The sequence below is a fragment of the Asparagus officinalis genome, chromosome 3 (assembly GCF_001876935.1).
Source record: "Asparagus officinalis chromosome 3, Aspof.V1, whole genome shotgun sequence".
Classification (NCBI taxonomy): domain Eukaryota; kingdom Viridiplantae; phylum Streptophyta; class Magnoliopsida; order Asparagales; family Asparagaceae; genus Asparagus; species Asparagus officinalis.
The window spans coordinates 25,790,794-25,813,909 of record NC_033796.1 but is presented as its reverse complement, the minus strand read 5'-3'; the positions used below and the strand labels follow the sequence as shown (position 1 = coordinate 25,813,909).

Sequence of the window (23,116 nt, the reverse complement as noted above, 5' to 3'; positions counted from 1 at the left end):
GCTCAAGAACTAGACATTCGGAGGGTTAGAGGAACTCCGTTAACTTAATCAACTCTCTTTATTCAACCAAGCGATTCCTTACATCAATAGTGATAAACAGTCAAATTTTTTTTATAATTTTTCTCTTCGCTTTTTCTCCTTTACATCCCAATTTGGACGGGGAAATAAAATAACCATATTTTAATGTGAATTTTCATTTCCTTCCGTTACATTACTCCTTTCACAAAAAAAAAAAAATTACTAAACTAACGAAATGAGCTTCCATTTCTTATTGCCTCTACTACCTTATCATAACTGCATTATTCTATTTCAAATTCAATACGCTCTTTGTGAATTCGCTCTTTTGATTTCCTCGTTAATCCCCCCCCCCAATGACACAAAATTGCTCCTTAGTTCTTCTTCCCAAAGAGCATCATCCTCTGTCTCTCTCTTACGCTATTACTCATCTTCTCTTTCCTCTACAGTCTCCACTAGGGATGGAAATGAATCAAATAATTAACAAAATAGTTCGATAATTGTTCGAAAAAATATCCGGTCATATTCGATTCGGTAGTTCGTTTGCCACTAAACAAATATTTTTTAGCATTCGAGTTTACTAACGAATAGAATTTAACTCGATGTATATTCGATTCCTTTGTCTATTAAATATTCGATTAAACTTTGATCACAGCTTATTACTTGTATTATTGCACATATGATGATATATTTTTAATCAACATATCATTTCTACTTAAGTTTTATATACTGATTTTAAGACTTAAATAACCTTAAATCTTTTTTCTAATTAAAATTTTGATTTAAATATATATAGATCATATATTATAAATTATAAAGGAATAACTTTTATTTATAAATTCTAATACTATTTGAAAATCAAATTCTTTAGCGGGATAAATATACTTTGATATTCGATAAGTATTCGTGAATATTTATCAAATACTAAGTATTCGAGTTCTAATTCGAAAAACTAGATATATGAATATTAGAGTTCACATTCAAATTCGATAATTTTAAACAAATACAAATACGAACACCTTGCTATTCGATTCGATTGGAACGTATACCACCACTGGTCCTCACGAGAACCCTTTTTCTTCTTTCCATCAATTAAAAAAACCCTATTTTTTCTCGGCAAAGCCCCATCTTTCCATCAAAACACTCTACAATTCCTTAGCCCGAAGAAAACCCAGTTGCCCTTTAGAGCATGGGCAGCAAGCTCCCACCCCACTTCCTAAGGCTAAGGTGGCAGTGGGAGCTTGCTGGACTTGCTCCAGCAAGCTCCTACGAGAGCTCATTGGGCTTCCGTGGCACAAAGCCTAGGGGCTGTGCCACGGAGCTTCCAAGCGCTCCACAAATTTGTGGAGCGCTTGGGAGCTCCCAAGCTATTAAAAATTTTTTTTTACAAAAAACTCCTTGCTTTTGTACCTTTGCAATAAAAGAGTGGTTTTTTTGATAGAAGAAGGGTTTTTTTGATATTGTTGGAGCTCCTAACAAGAAGCTTGTTGGAGCTCCATAAAATAAACAAGACCTCTCAAGACTTTTTTTTAATTTTTTATTATAAAATGCTTGAGGGCTCTTGAGAGCTTGCTGACTAAGACTCCTAACTGGAAGCTTGATGCACTTGCTGTTAGGACTATAACAACAACAGAGGTTGTTAAGAGAAGGAAGGAGATGCCCTTCGATAATGTGATTCAGAGACAAGGAGCTGAGACTTGTTCTGAAGATTAGGAACATTCTTGTGAACCAACCCGATAAAATTATGAACCTCAGAGATTTCGGTCGGTTTCGCCGAGACCTCGGGCTTAACCGAAAACGCCGGTTTAGTGCTTTCTTGAAGAGATTTCCTGCTGTTTTTGATATTGTGGAGGAGGGGGTACGTTCAGATCGACCCCTGAAGCTGAAAAGGTTTATTTGGAGGAATTTGCGAAAGGTACCCGCAACAGTTCAAAGTGGTGTTTACTGATCGAGGGCCTGCACTGGAGTTGACCCCCATTGGGATCCTGAGTTGGCGGTCTCGGCAGCCGAGTTTGCACAAGAAGAGAGCAGGATTAGAGAAGCGGAAGAAAGGAATTTGATTATTGATAGGCCACCCAAATTCAAATGAGTGAAGCTCCCTAAAAGTATGAATCTTTCCAAGGCGAGATGAGGAGGATTAATGTGTTTAACGAAATGCCATTCATATCTCCTCACTCTGCTTTCTCAGAGTTAAAGCATGGCTGTGCTGTTGTTCATGAAACGTTGAGCTTCACTTAAGAGAAGAGGACGTTGGTCGACCACCTCGCTCATTTTAGAGAGGAGTTTCGGTTTTCGCAGCAGCTGAGGGGGATGTCGATTAGGCATCCTGTTATGTTCTACGTATCATTGACGGGGGATAGGGATTCAGTTTTCCTTAGTGAAGCTTATCGTGATTCCCAGTTGATTGAGAAAGATAAGTTATTGATCCTTAAGAAGAAAGATGTGGGGCGCTTATTGCAGTTCCAAGATTTCCAACGAGGTTTCTGCAAAAAAAAAAATGATGGTGGGCCTGGCGAAGACGACGTGGAATTTGAGGAAGCAGATAGTGAGAATTGGTCTGATGTCGATAGTCTCTTGTCTGATGGTGATGGTAAATATGATGGCGAAGATGATTCGAGCAATGAAGAAGATGATGTACCTCCAGAGTTTGATGATGCCGGTTGCTTAAACTTGGACGGAAGAAAACAGCTAACTCATAATGTCTCAGAAAATAAAGGAGACAAGGTTCTTACTCCTGTTTTTCCAGATGGAAGACCGCGAGAACGATGGTAATAATATATATGGGTATTCTTTTATATTGTCTGAAAATTTGTTAACAGGAAAGTTAGCTGATTGCATTTTTGCAATAGTATTTTGTTTACTAGCATGTATTAGTTTTGATTTTCTTTGCTATAACCTTGTTTGTCACCCATAATTATAGCATATTATTTTTATAAATGATTAAATATATATTAGCTTCTGTCTTTGATGATTTTTGTATGATCTTTTCTTATAAATTTTCATGACTTGCACCACGTCGATAACTTGTTTAAGTTGTAGTTGCATTCAGATAGTTATTCATTTGTCTATTTCCTCTGCAAATGAGGCGACTAATATCTGTCATTTTAGTCTTATCCATTTCAGAATGCCACAAAGTTCCTCCATGTCAATTTCTTCTCATGCATATTCTGTCAAGCTAAGTTAGTTATTTCAACTTAACTTCTCGCAATGATAAATACCATCATATGTATGGGTAATGGAGTGACAAAAGTTGAGTCTAGGCTGTATCTGTTTTGTTAATGATTTCTTGGATAAAGTAATTATAGTGTACCTGGTACTATGATAATTTAATTTTTTAATTGAATCAACAACCACATATGTATTGCCTTTTCTTTACTTCGTTTGTAGCCTTTACAAATCTCAATGATGGTATCTATGAACCTACTATTGTCATGTTGTTTGATTCTTGATAAGCTGCTGGCTATTGCACACTGGTAATAGATTCTTTTGAATAGGAGTTACCGAGCAAGGCAACGAGAAATTCATTTCAATTTTGAGGATACTTCAGGCCTAATCAGATTAGATTTGAAATTTTGTTTTTTTCATTATGCAATTCAAATGCCTCTTCAACCTAAAATTGGGAAATTAATTAGAGTAATCTATCTCTCGTATGGACAAGAAAATTCATAGCTATTTTTCCACTCACTATTTTTGTATGTACTTATGATGGTCTCTTAGATTGTGAGAGGATAATTGTAGTCTAAAGAGTTAATGGGCTTTTTCTTAGGTTGATTGAAGATTCCTAGAGATGCACCATTCTGACTCTAGACACCATCACACCATCAAGCACCTGTACATGGACAGGGGATACAAGTGTCAAGTGTCTAGGCAAAATAACACTTGACGCTTTGTACACAATCTAGTTTTAATATCTTCCATATGAAAGCTCCAGTGTTTTCATAGAATTGTGCTATTGTTATAGTTATAAACTGTCTTCAGGTCTCCAATTGTTTGACTGACGTCAGAAGGCTGAACATCATGGTAAATTGGTAACATTGAAACCAAGAGCGAGTTAGCAAACACATTCCAATTTTAATGAAGATTGAATTTGGAAAAGTTTAAATTTTCTTTCCATCCTACGTATTTGGATAATTTCCACCAACTAAGTGCGAGTTAGCTAACCAATTCAATTTTAATGAAGATTGATCTTGTTCCCTTGCAATAATTGGGTGAAAGATAATGAGCTGGTGTGTTATCTCCCTTTTTATTGTATCCTAGTTTTTAAGAATTTTATATTGTGTCATAGTCCATACAAGGTAAATTTCATGAAAAAAAACCACATGCTTTCCTTGGTGAAGGTTTTTCATATTTATTTTGTGAGTTGTAGAATGCTGTCAGTTCGCAGTTCTGATGTTATCTTAGGAACATGAATGATTGGTTTACTAGCGCATTGTTTTGTTATTAGTTCATATGTTCTACATGCATTATATATGTATTGTAATACTGTGTTGCCTATTTTATGCGCTATATGCTGTCTTGCGTTTAAATATAATGCTGATGTGTATGGTCCAGCATGCATCACGATTATTAGTTTTTTCAAATATTCCACACTGTATGTATCATGTCAATTTAAGTAAAAGCCTACTAGCCAAGATATATACTGCTAGAAACTCCCGACACTATTTGTTTTTGGCGAGTTACAAGCATAGGAAACCGTTCAGTACTTTAATTGCTGGGTATAGGAGGTAAAATTCAGCAAGTATTAGAAAGAAGCATGTTTACTATGGTTAGAATCGAGGAAAGTAAAAAAGGTACAAGCTTGATGAAATATGGGTGCCACAATATGTCAGTGAAAAGCAAATGGTCGAGTTGAAATCAGCAGTTGCTAGTATATACGTTTTTGTTCTCTAACTAACAAATTGAAGCAAAAAGGAGGGTTTTGCTAAAGTGACTTGAACATGTATTTTTCCTTTGAACAGCAGTATGTCACAAGGGAAGAGCCATTTTATTAGGGGAAACTTAACTGATAGATGTTGTGTGCTTCTTCACCTATGCAAGCATAAATACAAATCTATCAACGACGTAGCTTGTGATATTAGTCATAGTCAAATAATGGAGTCTTAACTCGGTAAATTATTATTCTGCAGTTTTTCTAATTTTCTTGTTTCCAGGTTTATGTCATCTGAGATTTCAGCCATATATGAATACTAAGGTCCCTAGGTTAGTTGCTGAAAGTGTATCAATAGTCTAATACATCTTTTGCACATTGGTGAAGGAGGTGATAATTGGACTTATTTCTCCAGTCAAGATTATTTAACTCACTTGAGAACAAAAGAGAGATGTGTACTGAAGCATACTTTATAAAGCCCTGAAACAGTTAAAAAAATGGATTTTCTTTAATTGGCAGATGAAATATGAACTTCTGGAATAGATAGGTTGTATCTCTTAAGAATGAGACGTTTATTCTTGAAGAAGTGCAAAAAGTAAGACTATATCAATGTAAATTAGAGGCTTCCAGTATCTCTCTCATTAGGAAGTACTTCAAGATAAGTTGACTTATCAGATAGGAGCCAGCAATTCAGAAAGGAGGCAGGTAGAAGCTGCTCATATTAGAGACAAATATCCTGATAGCATTCCTGTAAATATTACTGCATTTGATCTTTTTATATATTGCATAATTCATGATTTTAAAATAACATGAAGCACAATTGAATGTAGGTGGTTATTGAGAAACCAGACAGGAGTGATATCCCGGACATTGATAAGAAGTAAGTTATGATTTTTAGTTCCACTCCACTTGTTCTTAGTGCATCTTAATTTTTACTTCTTTGCCACAATCAACCTCGAGGCATTTTATTTCTTATGCCTCAAAAAAAAAATTTGGACATTTAAAGTGCATGGTGCTTCTCTAAAATTCAGAGTTATTTTTTTCATCACTACAATTTGCAATCTAATAAGTATCTTGTGTTACAACTGATAATTCTTGCACTAGTTATTGTGTCAAATAATTGTATTGTTTATTTTATCCTTAAAAAAATTAAAAAAACCCCTCCTTTTTTGGGGAATTTTGTTTTCTTCTAGAAATTACCTTTAAAATAGGGTAAATATACGGAAATCATCTTACATTTTCAATTTGTACATAAACCACCTTTCTTTGTGGCAATCAGTCACCTCCTAGCCAATTTTTTGCTAAAAAAACAGAAAATAAGCTTAAAAAGTTTAAGTTTAAGGTACGTGAGTTGTATCCTAACTAGACCTCAGCAGTAAAAGAACCAGTTACATCTTTGAATGTGAGTTTTTGAAGGGTACTTTTGGGAGTTTTTGAAGGGTACTTATGGGTAGTGACACATTTGGCTTGGAGGTGGTTGATTGCAACAAAGACCAACTTTAAAGGTGGTTATATATAAATTGAAAATGAAAAGTGATTTTCGTATAACTACTCTAACCCTGGTTTTAAGGTGGCTTCTAGGACGTAGTGCTTTCATATCAAATACATTAAATTTTGGAGTTATCTGCTCTGTACCACAAGTGCTCTTGGACTCTTATGTTCGCTTCGTGTTAAACCATCCAATTTACTATGAGATTTACGGAAGTTACACAGAAGATGACTGAGATGTTATGAATCGATGCTGAACCTTTTGTGCACTTTTTTCTTGTTCCCAATGCTTCTATTTCCTCTCTTGTATCACTTTTGTTAACTAAGAGCGGTAGTTTGATGGTGCAGGTATCTTGTTCTGGCTGATCTAACTGTTTCTCAGTTTGTCTGTGTTGCTCGGTAGAGGATCAAGCTAAAAGCTGTGAAGGCTTTTTTTTTTTAAATTTTTGGCAAGAACACTTTGCCACAAACAGGTGAGAAATAAATCCCCTTTCTCCTACATTATTGAAGTTGATTTCCTTTGTATTGTATTTATCCTAAACAAATGTTGTTCTGGCAGCGATGATGTCTGCAATTTATGAAGAAAATAAGAATGAATATTGCTTCCTCTACATGACAAGCAGTGGGGAGAACGCATTTGAGTCATTCTCAGTGAATGGTCACTACTCTCTGTAGATACAAACGTGAGAACAATTTGGTGTATATTCTTGAATCTCATGCTTTTGACTTTTGGGTTTAACAAGCTTTAAGACCGCGATTGTGAAACCAGTAGGTTTCTGGTTATGAACATAACTAAAAAAGCTTACCATTTTCCACAGGGACCGCTCCCCAGTTGTAATTGATAATTTACACACACACACGCACACGCACACGCACACGCACGCATAATAATTGGTTTTCATCCTTAAAGAACTCCCCAGTAGTAACTGACGTAACTAAGTACTTGGATTGGATTGATAAAGTTCTTATTATACTCACTAGCTTTCCCTTGGTTTAAATAAATATACATTTATTTAGTATTATTTACTGATGAAACATATTTTTGCACCCTACAAAGTGATTCCAAAGCTACTTCTATCTTTCATGATTCCATAACAACGCACCACATGTGTTTGCCATTTTGTCTAAGAGAATTAGAACTAATTTGTGGACTTTATTTATTTTCATGTGTAAATGCTCTTCTTTAATTACTTATGGTCATCAATTATTTTTGGACGAATAAATATATGTTTCATCAAATGAGGAGATTCAAACTAGAGCTAGTTTACTCTCTTTGCAATTTCACTTATACGCATGTGTGCTTATCGTATGGCCTAAGACAACTTGAATTTGGAGTTTATGGAGCGTCACATGACATGTCTTTCTTTAGGGGCATCTTATCTACCTCTTTCTTTTGTTGTATTTGAATTTTATTATGAATAATCTTTGAATAAAAAATGATACAAATAGCAGTGATTTCGTAAAGCAGCATTTTCATTCTTGTGTTGCCTCTTTCTACTCTTTAACATAAGCCTGAGACCATCTATCTGTTCTCATCATATTATATCTCTTCCCTTCTATTAGCCTTCTTTCGACCATCTGTTAGCCTTCTTCAGACCATCAATAAGTATTAGAAGTCAAAAAAAGCATTAAAAGCTGAAAGAAACAATAGCTAAAACTAAGAATGACTTCTTATTTTGATTTTTCAGACAGCCAAGGATAATACCAAACAAATTTTCTTACAATCCCATCAAGTATAAACATAAGAAAGTTATGAACTGACAAGAAATTTTCATGACACCTATATATGTCAAAGCTACATCTTTTTTCATTTGGAGGTCCTCTTCTGATACTGGTTCTTGACCCAGTTGATACCGACACTAGTGCCAGTCTTCACCTTCTGTGCTCCGACAGTAGCAGCAACCTTAGCCTTGCCGAGGCCAGTGGAAGCAGCAGCCTTCACACCCGCCATCTTCTTCCCTTTGTTACTTTCTTGCTTGCCTCCGCCTCCATTCTCATAGTTATCGGCTCCGCTTGAGCCCCATTGATCAGCCCAGCTTGGTGCCTCTGAACTCATTTTCTTTGGAGAAATAGAGAAGGGATATTAATCAGCTGTGGCAAATAAAGTGATAGAAATTGCACTTTCTATAGACTAGTACTCAGAAACTGTTGTCTACAAAAACTAATTAAAAATTTCAACTTGATTGTACCAAATCGTGGCTGATCTCAATCTCAAAATAGACTTACCTGACCTGTCTGCGAACTAGCTTACCTCAATCTTAGATTATGATTTTATGAAAGTGGATCTAGGAGATCAGCCTTGAGATCCAAATTAAATTTGGATATTCTGTCAAAAAAAAATATTATACGCATTGTTGACTATGAGCTTAATAAGATGGAGGAAATCATGCCATGATAGTGGTACATTCTATCAAGGTTCTTTTGATGGAGTCAGTTTACACGTTACTTTCGCTAACAAGAGACTGGATTAAGTAGAACCAAAGATGAAAATTGTGTGAATGTGTAGTTGCCTCCTATATGAAGTTATTTGTCCCTTCTAGGCATTAATCTTTCTTCTCTTCTTCTTTCTTCTTCCTTTTTTTAATGGTCGCAGACTAGACTTCCTATTGCCCTCGTTTCATAGGTCAATTGCCAGTTGTATCTTAAGGACCCTTGACCGCTTAAAACATCATTTTATTATAATTGATTAAGCAGTTGACCATGTGCACATATATAGATAATTACTCACTATGATAGAATCCTTTTTCTTCCCTAACAAATGCAACTTCCTGTTGGCAACCCAACAAGAGTTTTCTGTGACAGTTTACTGGTGCACTGTGGAGAGAAACACCTATGAAGGGTCCCAGATACCTTCATTCACGTATTAATAAGGAAACGGAAGAATACTTCTTAGATTCATTGCGAGAACCATGCTTCTGTCTATATTCAGCAAAGTAAAACCTAGTTATAGATACTGACAAATCAACCTTCAAATTCTTAAAAAACAACATTCGGCAGCAAATCGATGTTGGAGATAGGGAAGTTCACCGAGGCTTTTCTTGAGAAAAGTAATTTCATAATGCTAAAAAGAATTCAAATCCATAGTGAAAATCTCAAAGACAGATGAAGAAAACAAGCCCATCTGAAGACGCCTTAATACAGGCCAAAATCATTGAATAGAACATCTTGCATCAAAATTTATTCAGCTAGTAAAATATGAAATGATGCTTCTTGATTCTTACCCATACCTATCCTATACTGGTTTAAGGGAATGCCTTAAACTTTTGCCAATAGGTAAAGATAACACCAAAACAAATAACATAATATTATCTTTGTCAAAGTATTGTACTACACTACTACTTCCAGTTGCTTATATGGCTATAAAGATAACATAATATTATCTTTAATGAAATATAAACTGACATCTAACTTCTATCAATAAAATCCTATTACCATATGTTAACCATTGGAATTGTAAGTTACGGAAATTAACAAAAATTGCTATATTTTAACAAAATGAAATTGTGAGCCAAATAATAGAGAGAGTTCGATGCAATTCCACAATTGGTGATATCTCTATAAGCTCTTGCAACACAAAACCCCAGAGTGAAAAACACAAAACAGCAGAAAACCATTAATCAATCTCATCTCTCCATCCGTTTCTCCACAATGACCTTGAACGGTGCTTCACGTTTAAGTATTTTGGAGGAGACAAAATCAAAGAGATGGTGCACAGATTGAAGGGTCAAGGCTAAGCTGTTATGTGATCCTTTCTGTTTTCAGCAATGATCATAAACTCTAAGATAACTAGATTTCATTGTTTCATTACCTCACATTTTTATATAGTCCTACCCAAAAAAAATAGAATAGAAAATGTTACTGGGAAACACACAGTAACAGAAATTATTATTTTAGACAGAGACTAGAGAGAGATACCAGAGAGGAATCAATGTGGATGGGCTTCTCTATGGTGATAGCCAGCCGGACAGGAGACACAGAGAATAAGAGAGACGGTATACTAAGAGTTTATGCCTATTACCTTGAATATGTCATATGATCCCTGTTGTTCTCAAAGCATGACCTCTATTCTAAAACTGCTACATGGATAATCCTGACGAGGAAGGACTGGAAAGGAAAAGAATAATAACTTGAACCTTGACTGTAGATTTCTCGAACTTCTGGCGAAGAAAATAAGGGGAAAATCAATCACATCAATTTATTCCTTGCTGGTCCGTTTGCTCTTTTTTCTTCCTTCTCATTTCTTCTTGTTCAATCATTTAAAACACCTTACAATCTTCTTCCCATAGGCCAGTTTTCAAGCTTCATGCTCGTGACAAAAGGAACTCCCATGTTAATGCAGTTTTGAGTGCTTAAGGAAACTATGCCGCAAGTTTCATAAAGGTACATAATGTGTAACTGAAGCTTGAATATCTCACAACCTCAAAATAAACATTTAGCCAAAACAAGATGTAACATAAACATGTCGGAATTTGACAATTACAAACCTATATGGTAATATACGGGACCAAATCAAACCCAGATATATTGAACTGTGTACAGGCTTAGCTGGATTTGTGTAGTAGGAAACCTAAACTCAGGGTTAAGATTGACTTTCAAGACAACATGCCATCAAAGTAAAACACCATTTGAGTTTATTGTATTGTACTCTGACACAGCGCATGTTACTTGTAGTTTATAAGAAAATGTATCGAGTATGATGAAATCAGAAACTTATGAATGTCAAATTCTTTTTTGTCAAAAGTTGGTCTTCTATATGATGTTATGTGCCTTGAAAGTATTTGTTCGTTCTTTTTTGGGGTCAAAAGATCTAGATGAGTAAAGTGGTAAATATAGAAAAGTCAAGTCGCAAACTTTTCTGTTCTCTTGAATTCATTGACAAGTTATTTCATCTTCTAGACTGTCTGATACTTTAATCAGTGAATTGCTTTTCACTGAATTAAACAAAATTCACCTAGCTAGTAGAGCTTTGTGTTAGATCTAAATAAAACTTGAGATCTAAATCATAAAATCATGATTAATTCGAAGAGATTAACAATAATCAAAAGGAGCGGAAGCTTATACCTGAATCCATAGATGAAACTTGAGATGAGTTTTGGATCTTCTAACCTTAGGGTTTCTCTAGCCAAATTTCTCTCTAGATGGGGGTGAAGAGAATTAGAGAGTGTAACCCTAGATTAGGGATCATAACCCCTTATTTATAGATGTTGTACATTTACAATTTGACCCCTCATCAAATCACAATTACAACCTGGTATCTGCACATATAACCCTATGATTTATTTAAATACTCATTAACCCAAATTAATTGACCATTTAGTGGGTTATCTTGAAGGATAGCAATACACACAGATTAATCACATGTGCCCACAAATAGATTTAATTAGATTTAAATCCAACAATCTCCCACTTGGGCACCATATGACTCCTTATAGATTTAATTAGATTTAAATCCAACAATCTCCCACTTGGGCACCATATGACTCCTTAAAGTGTGTATAACCTTATGAGCTCAAAACTGCTATCACTGTAAAGGTATTTTTGAACAATCTCGTCCATTGACTATATCAATATAGGATCAAAGCGGCATTCGTCACATTTATCGCCACTAAACCCATCAATGGTCACATATACCAATACAATCAAACGACATAGATCAAACATGGATGTGCAGCATGAAAATTACATGCAATGTGATCAGTACATGTCTATTTTCAACTGGTCCTCCTTTAGTGAGGTCAAAACCAAATTAATGTAACAGAGTGTCTTAACTGAATACTTTATTCTAATCAGACAATACAACCAAACATAAAACACCACAATATCCTCAAATAATACCACACCCATATGAGCAGTATGCTCATGAAAGACCTTAGGTGGCAGTCCCTTAGTAAGAGGATCAGCTATCATGGAGTTTGTCCCAATGTGCTCTATAGATATCTGTCCACTCTGTACCATTTCTTTCACAACAAGGAACTTAATGTCAATATGTTTTGACTTAGTTGAGCTCCTGTTGTTATTGGAATACATTACTGCAGATTTATTGTCACAATATAACATTAGTGGTCTTTCAATATTTTTTAAAATACGCAGTCCCGTGACAAAATTTCACAGCCATATTCCCTGATTGGATGCCTCATAGCAAGCTACAAATTCTGCTGCCATAGTGGAGGAAGTTACGAGTATCTGTTTAATACTTTTCCATGATATAGCTCCTCCTGCTAACATATAAATGTAGCCTGATGTAAACTTTCTGCTATCTTGGCATCTAGTAAAATCAGAATCAGAGTACCCAATGACCTCCAACTGATCTGATTTACTATATATGAGCATATAATCTTTTATTTTCTGAAGATACCTCATAACCCTTTTGACTGCTATCCAATGATCCATACCAGGGTTGCTTAAGTATCTGCCTAACATCCCAACAATGTACGCAATATCCGGACGTGTACATACCTGAGCATACATTAGACTTCCTACAGCCGAAGCATAAGAAATCTTCTGCATTTTCTGAATTTTAATGTTACCTTTAGGGCACTGATTGAGACTAAACTTATCTCCTTTAGCAACAGGGGTATCTCCTGGTCTGTAATTTTGCATGCCAAACCTTTTAAGTACTTTATCGATATAGCTCTTTTGTGATAATCCAAGTATGCCTCGAGAGCGATCTCGATGTATCTGGATTCTTAATATAAAAGAGGCGTCTCCAAGATCTTTCATCTCAAAATTCTTTGACAGAAATCTCTTGGTTTCGTGCAATATGCCTATATCATTAGTGGCAAGCAATATGTCATCGACATACAGAACCAGAAAAATATACTTACTCCCACTAAACTTGTGATATACAAAGTCATCAATAATGTTCATCTCAAAACCGAACGAGATAATTATTTATTGAAACTTGTGATACCATTGACGAGGAGCTTGCTTGAGTCCATAGATGAATTTTCTTAATTTGCAAACCATATTCTTTGGGTCTCCCGACACAAAGTTTTCTGGTTGCACCATATAAATCATCTCATCAATGTCCATTGAGAAATACAGTCTTAACATCCATCTGATGTAACTCAAGATCATAATGAGCAAGTGCCATGATTGTTCTGAATGAGTCTTTCGATGAAACCGGAGAGAAAGTCTCTGTATAATCAATGCCTTCCTTTTGAGTATAGCCTTTTGCTACAAGACGTGCCTTATACCTCTCCACATTACCGTTTACATCCCGTTTGGTTTTAAAAATCCATTTACAACCAATTGGTTTTGCACCTTCTGGTAATGGGACAAGTTCCCAAACCTTATTGTCTTGTATAGACTTGTACTCTTCATTCATGGCATCAATCCACTGTTGAGAGTTAGAATTTTTCATGGCCTGAAGGAAGTTGATTGGATCATCTTCCAACATTCCATTACTTTCCTCATGTTCTTGGAGAAATACAATGTATCATCCGGAATAGCATTTCTTCTTTCTCTCGTGGATCTCCTTAATGACACTGGTTCTTGAGGTTGTTGAGTTTGTTCTTCGAGAATAGGGAGTTGTTCAACATTGTCATCTTGAGGTTCTGGATTTACTTCTTGAGCAACAACAGGTATAGGAACCTGAATATTGTCAAAAATAACTGTATGGATTGGATCTGAAACCAATTCGTCCTCAAAACTAATGTCTCTAACCTTATTTTCCCCCCCAAACTCAACATCCTCAAAGAATGTTGTTGTTCTCGTCTCAAAAATATTCCTTAGTGTGGGATCATAAAACTTATAGCCCCTAGAGCGTTCAGAGTACCCAATAAAATAGCTGCTAACTGTTTTGGAGTCTAATTTCTTTTTATTTGGCCTATAAGGCCTTGCCTCAGCTGGACATCCCCAAATATGTAAATGCTTTAAACTAGGCTTTCGACCAGTCCAAAGCTCATAAGGTGTTTTAGCAACTGCTTTACTTGGTACTCTATTCAGAATGTAAGCTGCTGTCTTTAGTGCTTCTCCCCAGAGAGACTCTGGTAAAGAAGAATGAGCAATCATACTTCTTACCATATCCTTAAGAATCCTGTTTCGTCTTTTAGCTACACCATTCATGCTAGATGAACCCGACATGGTGTATTGTGGGACGATACCGCATTCCTCTAGGTATCTAGCAAATGATCATGGACGTTATTCACCTGAACCATCATATCTACCGTAGTACTCACCACCACGATCAGATCTAACGGTTTTAATTCTTCTGTTGAGTTGATTCTCAACTTCAGCTTTATAGGCTTTGAACATGTCCAGAGACTCAGATTTTTCATGAATAAGATATAGGTACCCATAACGTGAGTAATCGTCTATGAATGATATAAAATATTATTGACCATTCCAGGATTTCGTAGGGAATGACCCACAAATATCCGTATGTATCAATTCTAAGACATCCGAAGATCTGTTGGCACCTAATCTCTTAACTTTAGTCTGTTTTTCCTTGATACATTTAACACATACGTCGAAGTCCGAAAAATCAAGGGAATCCAAAATACCATCAGACACAAGACGCTCAACTCTACCTTTTGAGATATGACCCAAGCGCTTATGCCATAATGTCGCCAAATTTTTCTTATTTAATTTACGCTTAGTACCACGTGATTCCACATGCAAGGATTCATTATAAGAAGCAATTGTATCAAGCAAATATAGGTTGTCATAAGTACTCAAGTAACCGGTTCCCATAACATTTGAATTAAAAGATAAACTGAATTGACTGTTTCCAAATGAACAAGAATAACCTGATTTGTCCAATACAGAAACAGAAATTAAATTCTATCTAAAAGACGGTACTACAAAAGTATCTTTCAAATCCAAATAAGAACCAGTTCCTAACAACAGCCTAAAGTGCCCAATTACTTTCACATCTACCGATTGTCCGTCGTCCACAAAGATGTGTCTTTTAACATCACTTGGCTTTCGGTAGCTCAGGCAACCCTACATAGAAATACTTATGTGAGTAGTAGCATCAGAGTCTAACCACCAAGTGTTTCTAGGTACTGAAGCTCAATTAACCTCAGAACAGACCAAAGTAAGGAACGTACCCTTATTAGCACGCCAGGCGTGATATTTTGTACAATCCTTCTTTACGTGTCCAGGCTTGTTACAGAAGAAATAACCCTGATTATCCTTATGTTGTTTCTTCTGAACTGGACCCTTAGCAGCTTCATTATCATTCTTCCTTTTCTTACCCTTATCTTTAGAGGCATAGGTCAAATGAGCAATTTCTGTCTTATCTTGCTTCAACCTGTCTTCTTCTTGCACACAGTATGAAATGAGCTCATTTAGAGTCTATTTCTCCTTTTTGCAGTTATAACTGACTTTAAACTGATTGAATTGTGTAGGAAGAGACAACAAAACCAGATGCACTAATAACTCGTCACAACGATCGAGTTTAAGTGCCTTAAGCTTTGAAGCAATATGAGACATTTCCATAATGTACTCACTGATATTTTCTTTGCCCTTATACTTTATTGAAATCAAGCGAGCTAAGAGCGTGCTTGTTTCTAGCTTATCGTTTTTCGTAAAACGCTTCTTAATTTCGGCAAGGAAATCTTTAGCCTTAGTAATCCCTTCGGATTCTATGCCCCTGAAGGCTTCCGAAACGCCGCGCTTAATGATCATAAGACTCATGCGATTTGAACGCTCCCACTTCTTATACTCCTTCTTTACATCAGGAGTGTTATCCGCATTGAGAGGTTGGGGTTGTTCAATTCTTAATGCAAGGTCTAGATCCATACAGCCAAGAACAATTAATATGTTCTCTTTCCAAACCTTAAAGTTTGTCCCATTTAGCATGAGAATTGAGTTGATGTTAGCAGAAATTATTACAGCAGATGCATTAGCTGAAATAAAACAAAAAAAAAGCTCACATCAATAACCATAATTAGTAATCAATAAAATTCAAATAATGACAAATCCCATCCAAGATATCTGACACAACATTAATATCAAGTCTTTGGACAGTAATATTAATTACAAATGATACATTGTTGCAATGATCAAACATTGATAATAACTCATGTCAAATAACGAAACTATCTTTGGATCGATTTATTATTCACATGTAAACCTTATAATTACCACACGTTTATCATCGCAGATGTGTATGCAGTCTAAATAAATATTAACCTTCCTTTGGGCCGATTAAATATTTACACAAAAGCATACACACAAACATCTCACATTCCTCATGAACAATCTACACAAGAGAGGTTACTTTGGCAACTTCTTATTTCAATTAAACAATTGGAGTGAAAGACAACCTTAATACCTTAGTGTCATAATATTTGAATTAAATAATTAATTAACTGCCAAATTAAATTTAAATTAAATTAATTTAATTTAAATTTCCATAGCTTAAATAGGGCCCATAACTTAATTGAATAAATTAAGTATACCAAAGTGGACCCATAATTTAATATGAGAAGCCGAGGCTTAACCATAGTGAACACGAAGTTCGCTTGACTTCGAACGCGAGGTTCGTCTGTATTGAGTACGAGACTCACCTAAGCACGAACGCGAGGTTCGTCTGAAAATGAACGTGATGTTCAACTTGAGAACGAACGCGAGGTTCATTTGAAAAAATGAACGTGAAGTTCGACTGAAAACGAATGCAGGGTTCAACTTGAGAACGAACGCGAGGTTTGTTTGAATCGAGTGCGAGGCTCGCGAGGTTCGACTTAAATTGAGTGTGAGGCTCACCTGAGAACGAATGTGAAGTTCGTTTAAATTGAGCGTGAGGCTCACCTTAGAACTGAGCGCGAGGCTCACCATAGAACTGAGCGCGAGGCTCACCTTAGAACGAACGCGAAGTTCGTTTAAATTGAGCGCGAGGCTCACCTTAGAACGAACGCGAAGTTCGTTTAAATTGAGCGCGAAGCTCACCTTAGAAATGAGCGCGAGACTCACCTTAGAACGAACACGAAGTTCGTTTAAATTGAGCGCGAGGCTCACCTTAACGAACTCGAAGTTCGTTTAAATTGAGCGCGAGGCTCACCTTAGAATGAACGCGAAGTTCGTTTGAAGCTTTCAGCTTCGCCAAAAATTGAGGTAACCACCTCCTTAATGTTCGCCACGTTTTTACGCACGAACCCTAAGGGTTTCAATCTGAAACCGCCGCCGCCATTGCTCCCGCACCCAAATGTCGAAACCCTAGGGTTTCCTAACGCCGCCGTCGCCGTCGGAGTCGAGAGCGAGGCCACCAACGACAGTTTGCCGGCGAGGAGCACGGGAACCGACGACCAAACAAACAAGAGATACAAAAAAAAATTCTCGATTTTATTTCAAAACCAGATCCAGAATCGAAAAAAGAGTTTTCTTGATCCAGATCCAAGAAAAAATCGAAGAAAAAATCCAAAAAATTAAAAACTTTACTGTTCACCGGTGATTTTTTATTTACTGTTTATCCAAAAAAACCGTTACTGTTCATCTAAACATATTTGAATAAAAACCGATTAAGATCAAAAAAACCTAATTTTAATCTTAATCTCTTAGAACAAATCATGGTGGCTCTGATACCACTTGTTAGATCTAAATAAAACTTGAGATCTAAATCATAAAACCATGATTAATTCAAAGAGATTAACAATAATTAAAAGGAGCGGAAGCTTATACCTGAATCCATAGATAAAACTTGAGATGAGTTTTGGATCTTCTAACCTTAGGGTTTCTCTAGCCAAATTTCTCTCTAGATGGGGGTGAAGAGAATTAGAGAGTGTAACCCTAGATTAGGGACCATAACCCCTTATTTATAGATGTTGTACATTTGCAATTTGGCCCCTCATCAAATCACAATTACAACCTGGTATCTGCACATATAACCCCATGATTTATTTAAATACTCATTAACCCAAATTAATTGATTACTTTAGTGGGTTATCCTGAAGGATAGCAATACACACAGATTAATTATAGTGCCCACAAATAGATTTAATTAGATTTAAATCCAACACTTTGTGGATAATTCTTTATTCCTTTCAAACAAATAACATCCTAATCAACCAGCATCTTCTTGATTTCCTTTTTTTTAAATTTCAGTAAAAAGTTGAGAAAATGAAACCATACAATCTAATAAATATCAAAGTCTAAATGGTCTTATTGGTAACTGACTATATCAGGGTTTAAAACGTTTAAATAAAATCGACACAGAACGTTAAAAATTAAGTAGACAGACAAATTAAGGAATATAGCCTGACTTGACAACAGGTTAACAAACCTCTTGCACTCTTAAAGGCATAAAAAAAACATAAAAAATCTTCCTCTAGCAAAAAATCTAGTTACCCACTCAAATAAACACAAGTTTTTCGAACAGAAAGCAGTCGAACATAATCATACCACTAATTTCAGTTGAACCGTCATAGCATAAGCATCATATTTTTAGCAAAAATTTCTTACTGAAGACCTTTCTTTGAGTTCAATCTTCGTACGGGCAACGATTTCTCAACACCTTAAACCTGTGGAATCATAAAATCCTGCTACTCTTAAACACAGACTCAACTTTGATGATGATCCCTATAAACTCGAGCTATATAGGTCCAACTTTGATGATGATCTCTAAGTTTGATGATAACCTCTATAAATTCTGAAACCCCAAATAGAACAGTAATAGAAACAATCAACAACCTCTAGCATGCCCATTCCTTCATAGAATGGAAAAGAATACAGATCAAAAAAAAAAATCAATAACCCATATCATCTATACTGCTCTCCACAAGCTTGCATAGTTTATTTTTTATTTTTATTAACCAGAAAATAAAATGGTACCATTAAACCCAATATAAATGAATCAAATAGAAGAAGACAGTGAATAAAGTAGATGGGTGAAGAGGAAAGAGACGGGTACCTGCAGCGAGGAGCGAATGAAGATGGGCTGTTGTTTGGCGTGAGAGAGAAAGAGATCGGTACCCAAGAAAAATAATAATCTGAGTTTGCTTTTTATTGCCCTTCGATATAATCTTGCCTTTGCCTCTCTTTGGAAAGAGGCTGGACCAGCGAGCGGCACTTTATGGTTACCCAAAACGCACAAGGTGCCCTCTCGCTTGGGTCTGAGGTGCTATTTTCACCAGCTCCCGCACCCTGTAATTTTTGTGGGTCCCGCAGGAAGTGGCGCCTTACTTGGGTGCGGTGTTGGATGTGTTAAATTTTGGTGCATTTTACGATTTAGAGAGTTCAAACTCAGAAAGGCCCTTGTGGTTTGCGCTGTAAATCTATTAAGCCCCCAAACTATTATTTGGATCTATTAAGCCCCTATGCTTTTTATTTTGAATCTATTTAGCCCCTATGATGTTTCTCCATAACTAAAAAAGGGTATTTTTGTCTTATTGAATCTACTTTTTAGTTATGGAGAAACACCATAGGGACTAAATAGATTCAAAATAAAAAATATAGGGGCTTAATAGATCCAAATAATAGTCTGAGGGCTTAATAGATTTATGACGCAAACCATAGGGGCCTTTCTGAGTTTGAAGTCCGATTTAGATGCAGAGATATTTTATGGCGTTTCCGTAGAAGATGAGTGTATAATGTGTTTATTGGGTTCCGTGGAAGATGATTGTATAATGTGTTCATCGGGTTCTCTCCTTGTTCGGTAACCACAAAATAACAAATTCAACAATTATATTAGTTTTAATTTTAGAAAAATTCAGGAATTTCCCAGATTTACTGATATAGGACAAATTGAACGTAATAACACTGTATTTACGGAGTTCTTGCACATACGACAACTTTTATTATTTCCCCCCTTTCATCTTTTTTGGGTTAAGTGCGGATAGACCCATGTACTATCACCAATTACGGATAAACCACTTTAGTTCTTGTTGTGCGGATAGAACCCCTGAGTGGAGTGAATATTTTTCCACTTAAAAAAGTGAAAGAAGTTTTGCTTAGGCCGATGGACCCCTACAATTCTATTGGCTTGGAATATAGACCAACTATCCCCCGCCTTAAACACACCCATACACATTTTTTTTTTATGCTTTAAAGAGTCGAAAGAAGCTAGCACTCAACAAATAGTGTAGGGGTCTATCCACAAATTATAATTACAAGGGGACTACCCACAACTGTGCCATACTATAGAGGTCTATACGCAATTAATCTTTCTCTTATTTCTTTGCTAACTGAACTCTATGTAATTTCTTATGAAAAATGTGCTATCTTTTCTATTCTTATAGATTCTCTTTCCTCTAGAATGGACCCCAGTAGTTCTATTGTCAAAGATAGACCATTCTCAAGTGGTCTATTTGTGTAAATGTTCTTTCTCTTATGGTATAAGAGTCAAAAAGTTAACACAGTGCGGATGTGATAAACCTTGGAATCCATCAGGGAGTGTTCTTTGAATCCACAAAGAACGATCTCTGAATCCACGAAGAACTTCAAATCTACGAAGAAAATATTAAAAGAAAAGTTTTATTGATTAAAGTTATCTTCCATAGGGTTTATAATTATTCTTCTTAAATGGAAAAAGAAAATCTACTCCTAATAAGAAAAGCAATCCTAAAAGAAAGAAATAATTTAAAACTCCTAAAAGAAAGAAATAATTTAAAACTATTTAAAAGACTCTCTGTAATAGAGGACACAAATCAATCCAAATTAAATCAAAATTAATTTTGTTTCCTAGCTTATTACTAAAAATGAACTCAAAGCTAATTATTTTCAAAATTCAACCAAAACTGGGTACTACTTATGAGATTTTGGAAATTTGGCAACCTGAATTGCTCCATCTCATTGAGATAGGTGATTTACATATATAATTTGTCAGCATCCGTCTTCCTAGTTAGAAGCTATGGTCGTTTGTTTACAGACAAGTCAATAATACGCTCCGATTTCTTCTCGTGATAGCCCCGCTCCTTCGTGAATTTGTACATTATGTGTCCCACGTCAAAAGTTCACTTGGGTCTATCTACAGAACAGAACTACAAAGAACTTGTCAAGAATTGGGCAACAGTATAGAAGGTCTATATGCAATTAGCCCTTAAATTTAAAAGGGTTGCGTGACATGTTGGTTTCCACCTTAAGTGAGCACCAAATTAAACAAGGATTAGATTAGGCTATCTTTATTTCCTATAACCTATCCTTGACATTACAAATCCTTAATTACAGAGTTAACCCATTAGTTTCAGTCGCATCACATCCCAATCAAAGACGATTGTCAAACATTATGACCATTCAATGCAAAATTCTAACAGCAACACAATTAAGAACGCTCAACCTCAGGCAGTTTTATACAACCTAGTTAACAAAAAACTCACAACAGAAGAACAAAGACACGGACTGATTAACCTCTTTCTTTACTCTATACAATCTAATCTATCCCTCTTGCCTCCCAACTTCATTTCCCACTTCATTGCTTGATGATGAGAGAGAAGGAGCCTCAAACTTGCTGAAGAGCCTGAATCCAGAGATCAAAGACAACGCAAGGAAACACACAAACACAAAGAGATGAAACACCAAAGAGACCTTCGTTTTGCTGCAGAATTTGTTAAAATAACTGCAAACTTCACTCCATGAGACCTCCCTATCACCCTCACGTGCCAGATACAGTATTTCTACCACTGCTGATCCTGATGTCACTACTAAATAAGCTGTAACCTGAAAGAACAATTGTATAGATTAAAAATGTTAAAACTATAAACTTATAATCCTAAATTCTTATCACAACTTCGAAGTTCTGATCGTCAACAAATACTTTAATATGATATGAGAGTAACCAAACTTCGAATCTTAGTGATCATGAATTTAAAATGGGTTTTTAAAGGAAGATGTTGCCCGTAAAGAGAGACGCTCAATCCATGGGTACATGTCATACCATAAATATTATAAGCCTCAAACCTAACCTTAATAATTATTTTCCTGATTATTTGGAAAATAATAAGCAAACTGGTTAATTAAGGACCTGATCCATGATAAAGAGAACCCAGTCACAGTAGAGCCATCTGAAGCATGAAACGAGGACAGAAACCAGAGCATACCCAGCAGAGATTGCATTAATCCAAACCAAATACCTGAAAATAATAATAATAATTAATTAAGGGGAAATAGAAGAAAATACTAATATGGGTCAGATTCTTACTTAAACCCAGTTAAGTTGCTGAACTCCACTTCCCCATAAGATTCAGTAGCCTGATTGTTTATGACCATGACCCAAATTGAGGCAGCAGTGAAAGGAAGTACTGCAATCCTTAAGAAGAGATCTAGAATCCTGAAATTTTTGTGAAAGCCTGCTTCCTCCATTTTCTTTTTTCCTATGATGATCTCAATAAGACGGTGAATGATTCTTGATTTCTTAACAAATAAAAAAGAAAATGGGGAAAGGGTGGGGGGGGGGGGGGGCGGGGGGTGCTGAAGGAAAGTTGAGTAAATGTTTTTGCTGATTAAAACAGGTTGAGTGAGGGTGGGTGAGTGTCACTTAGTGCTGCTTCACTTCACTTTCTTGCGCCAGCAATCATGGCCTTGTGAAGTGGCATCTTTTTGTTTAGTAGGTGGTAGGAAAGTTTTTTTTCAGCTTTTGTTTCTTTCTTTCACTGCGGTTGTTTCAATTTAGTTGTTGTCTTAAGGTAGAAATTTATTTTTATTTTTTATAAAATTCATATGGTAGATTTTAAAACATTTTAAAATAAGAATTTTACATTAACTGTTTATACGTATTCGTATTCGTATTCTTTGAGTAATGACTAATGAGGGCAAGATGATAAAGAATTTCTTAACAAAAGTATATATATATATATATATATATATATA

The 23,116-nt window shown here is 35.8% G+C and overlaps 2 protein-coding genes and 1 pseudogene across 2 annotated transcripts; 1 reads left to right on the top strand and 2 right to left on the bottom strand.

Annotated features, from left to right (window-relative positions):
- Positions 1–7,152, top strand: part of LOC109834818 — a 10,013-nt pseudogene extending 2,861 nt beyond the window's left edge.
- LOC109833499 lies at positions 8,019–19,097 on the bottom strand. The gene is made up of 2 exons (XM_020401190.1): positions 18,716–19,097; positions 8,019–8,429 (listed from the first exon to the last, which is right to left on the bottom strand). The coding sequence occupies exons 1-2, from the start codon at positions 18,737–18,739 to the stop codon at positions 8,178–8,180; spliced, it is 276 nt and encodes a 91-aa protein (XP_020256779.1). The 5' UTR covers positions 18,740–19,097; the 3' UTR covers positions 8,019–8,177.
- Positions 21,509–22,684, bottom strand: LOC109833498 (CASP-like protein 2D1). Its single transcript, XM_020401189.1, has 3 exons — positions 22,449–22,684; positions 22,272–22,380; positions 21,509–21,967 (listed from the first exon to the last, which is right to left on the bottom strand). The coding sequence occupies exons 1-3, from the start codon at positions 22,607–22,609 to the stop codon at positions 21,686–21,688; spliced, it is 552 nt and encodes a 183-aa protein (XP_020256778.1). The 5' UTR covers positions 22,610–22,684; the 3' UTR covers positions 21,509–21,685.

What these genes read in the sequence shown, in the direction of transcription:
- LOC109833498 (XM_020401189.1), bottom strand. Translation starts at nt 22,609, where the DNA reads ATGGAGGAAGCAGGCTTTCACAAAAATTTCAGGATTCTAGATCTCTTC. An exon ending in AGCAACTTAACTGGGTTTAA is followed by an intron (nt 22,381 to 22,448) that starts GTAAGAATCTGA and finishes TATTATTTTCAG; the next exon opens with GTATTTGGTTTGGATTAATG. An exon ending in TTCTCTTTATCATGGATCAG is followed by an intron (nt 21,968 to 22,271) that starts GTCCTTAATTAA and finishes TTGTTCTTTCAG; the next exon opens with GTTACAGCTTATTTAGTAGT.
- LOC109833499 (XM_020401190.1), bottom strand. Translation starts at nt 18,739, where the DNA reads ATGACGGTTCAACTGAAATTAGTG. An exon ending in CGGTTCAACTGAAATTAGTG is followed by an intron (nt 8,430 to 18,715) that starts GTATGATTATGT and finishes ATTTCTCCAAAG; the next exon opens with AAAATGAGTTCAGAGGCACC.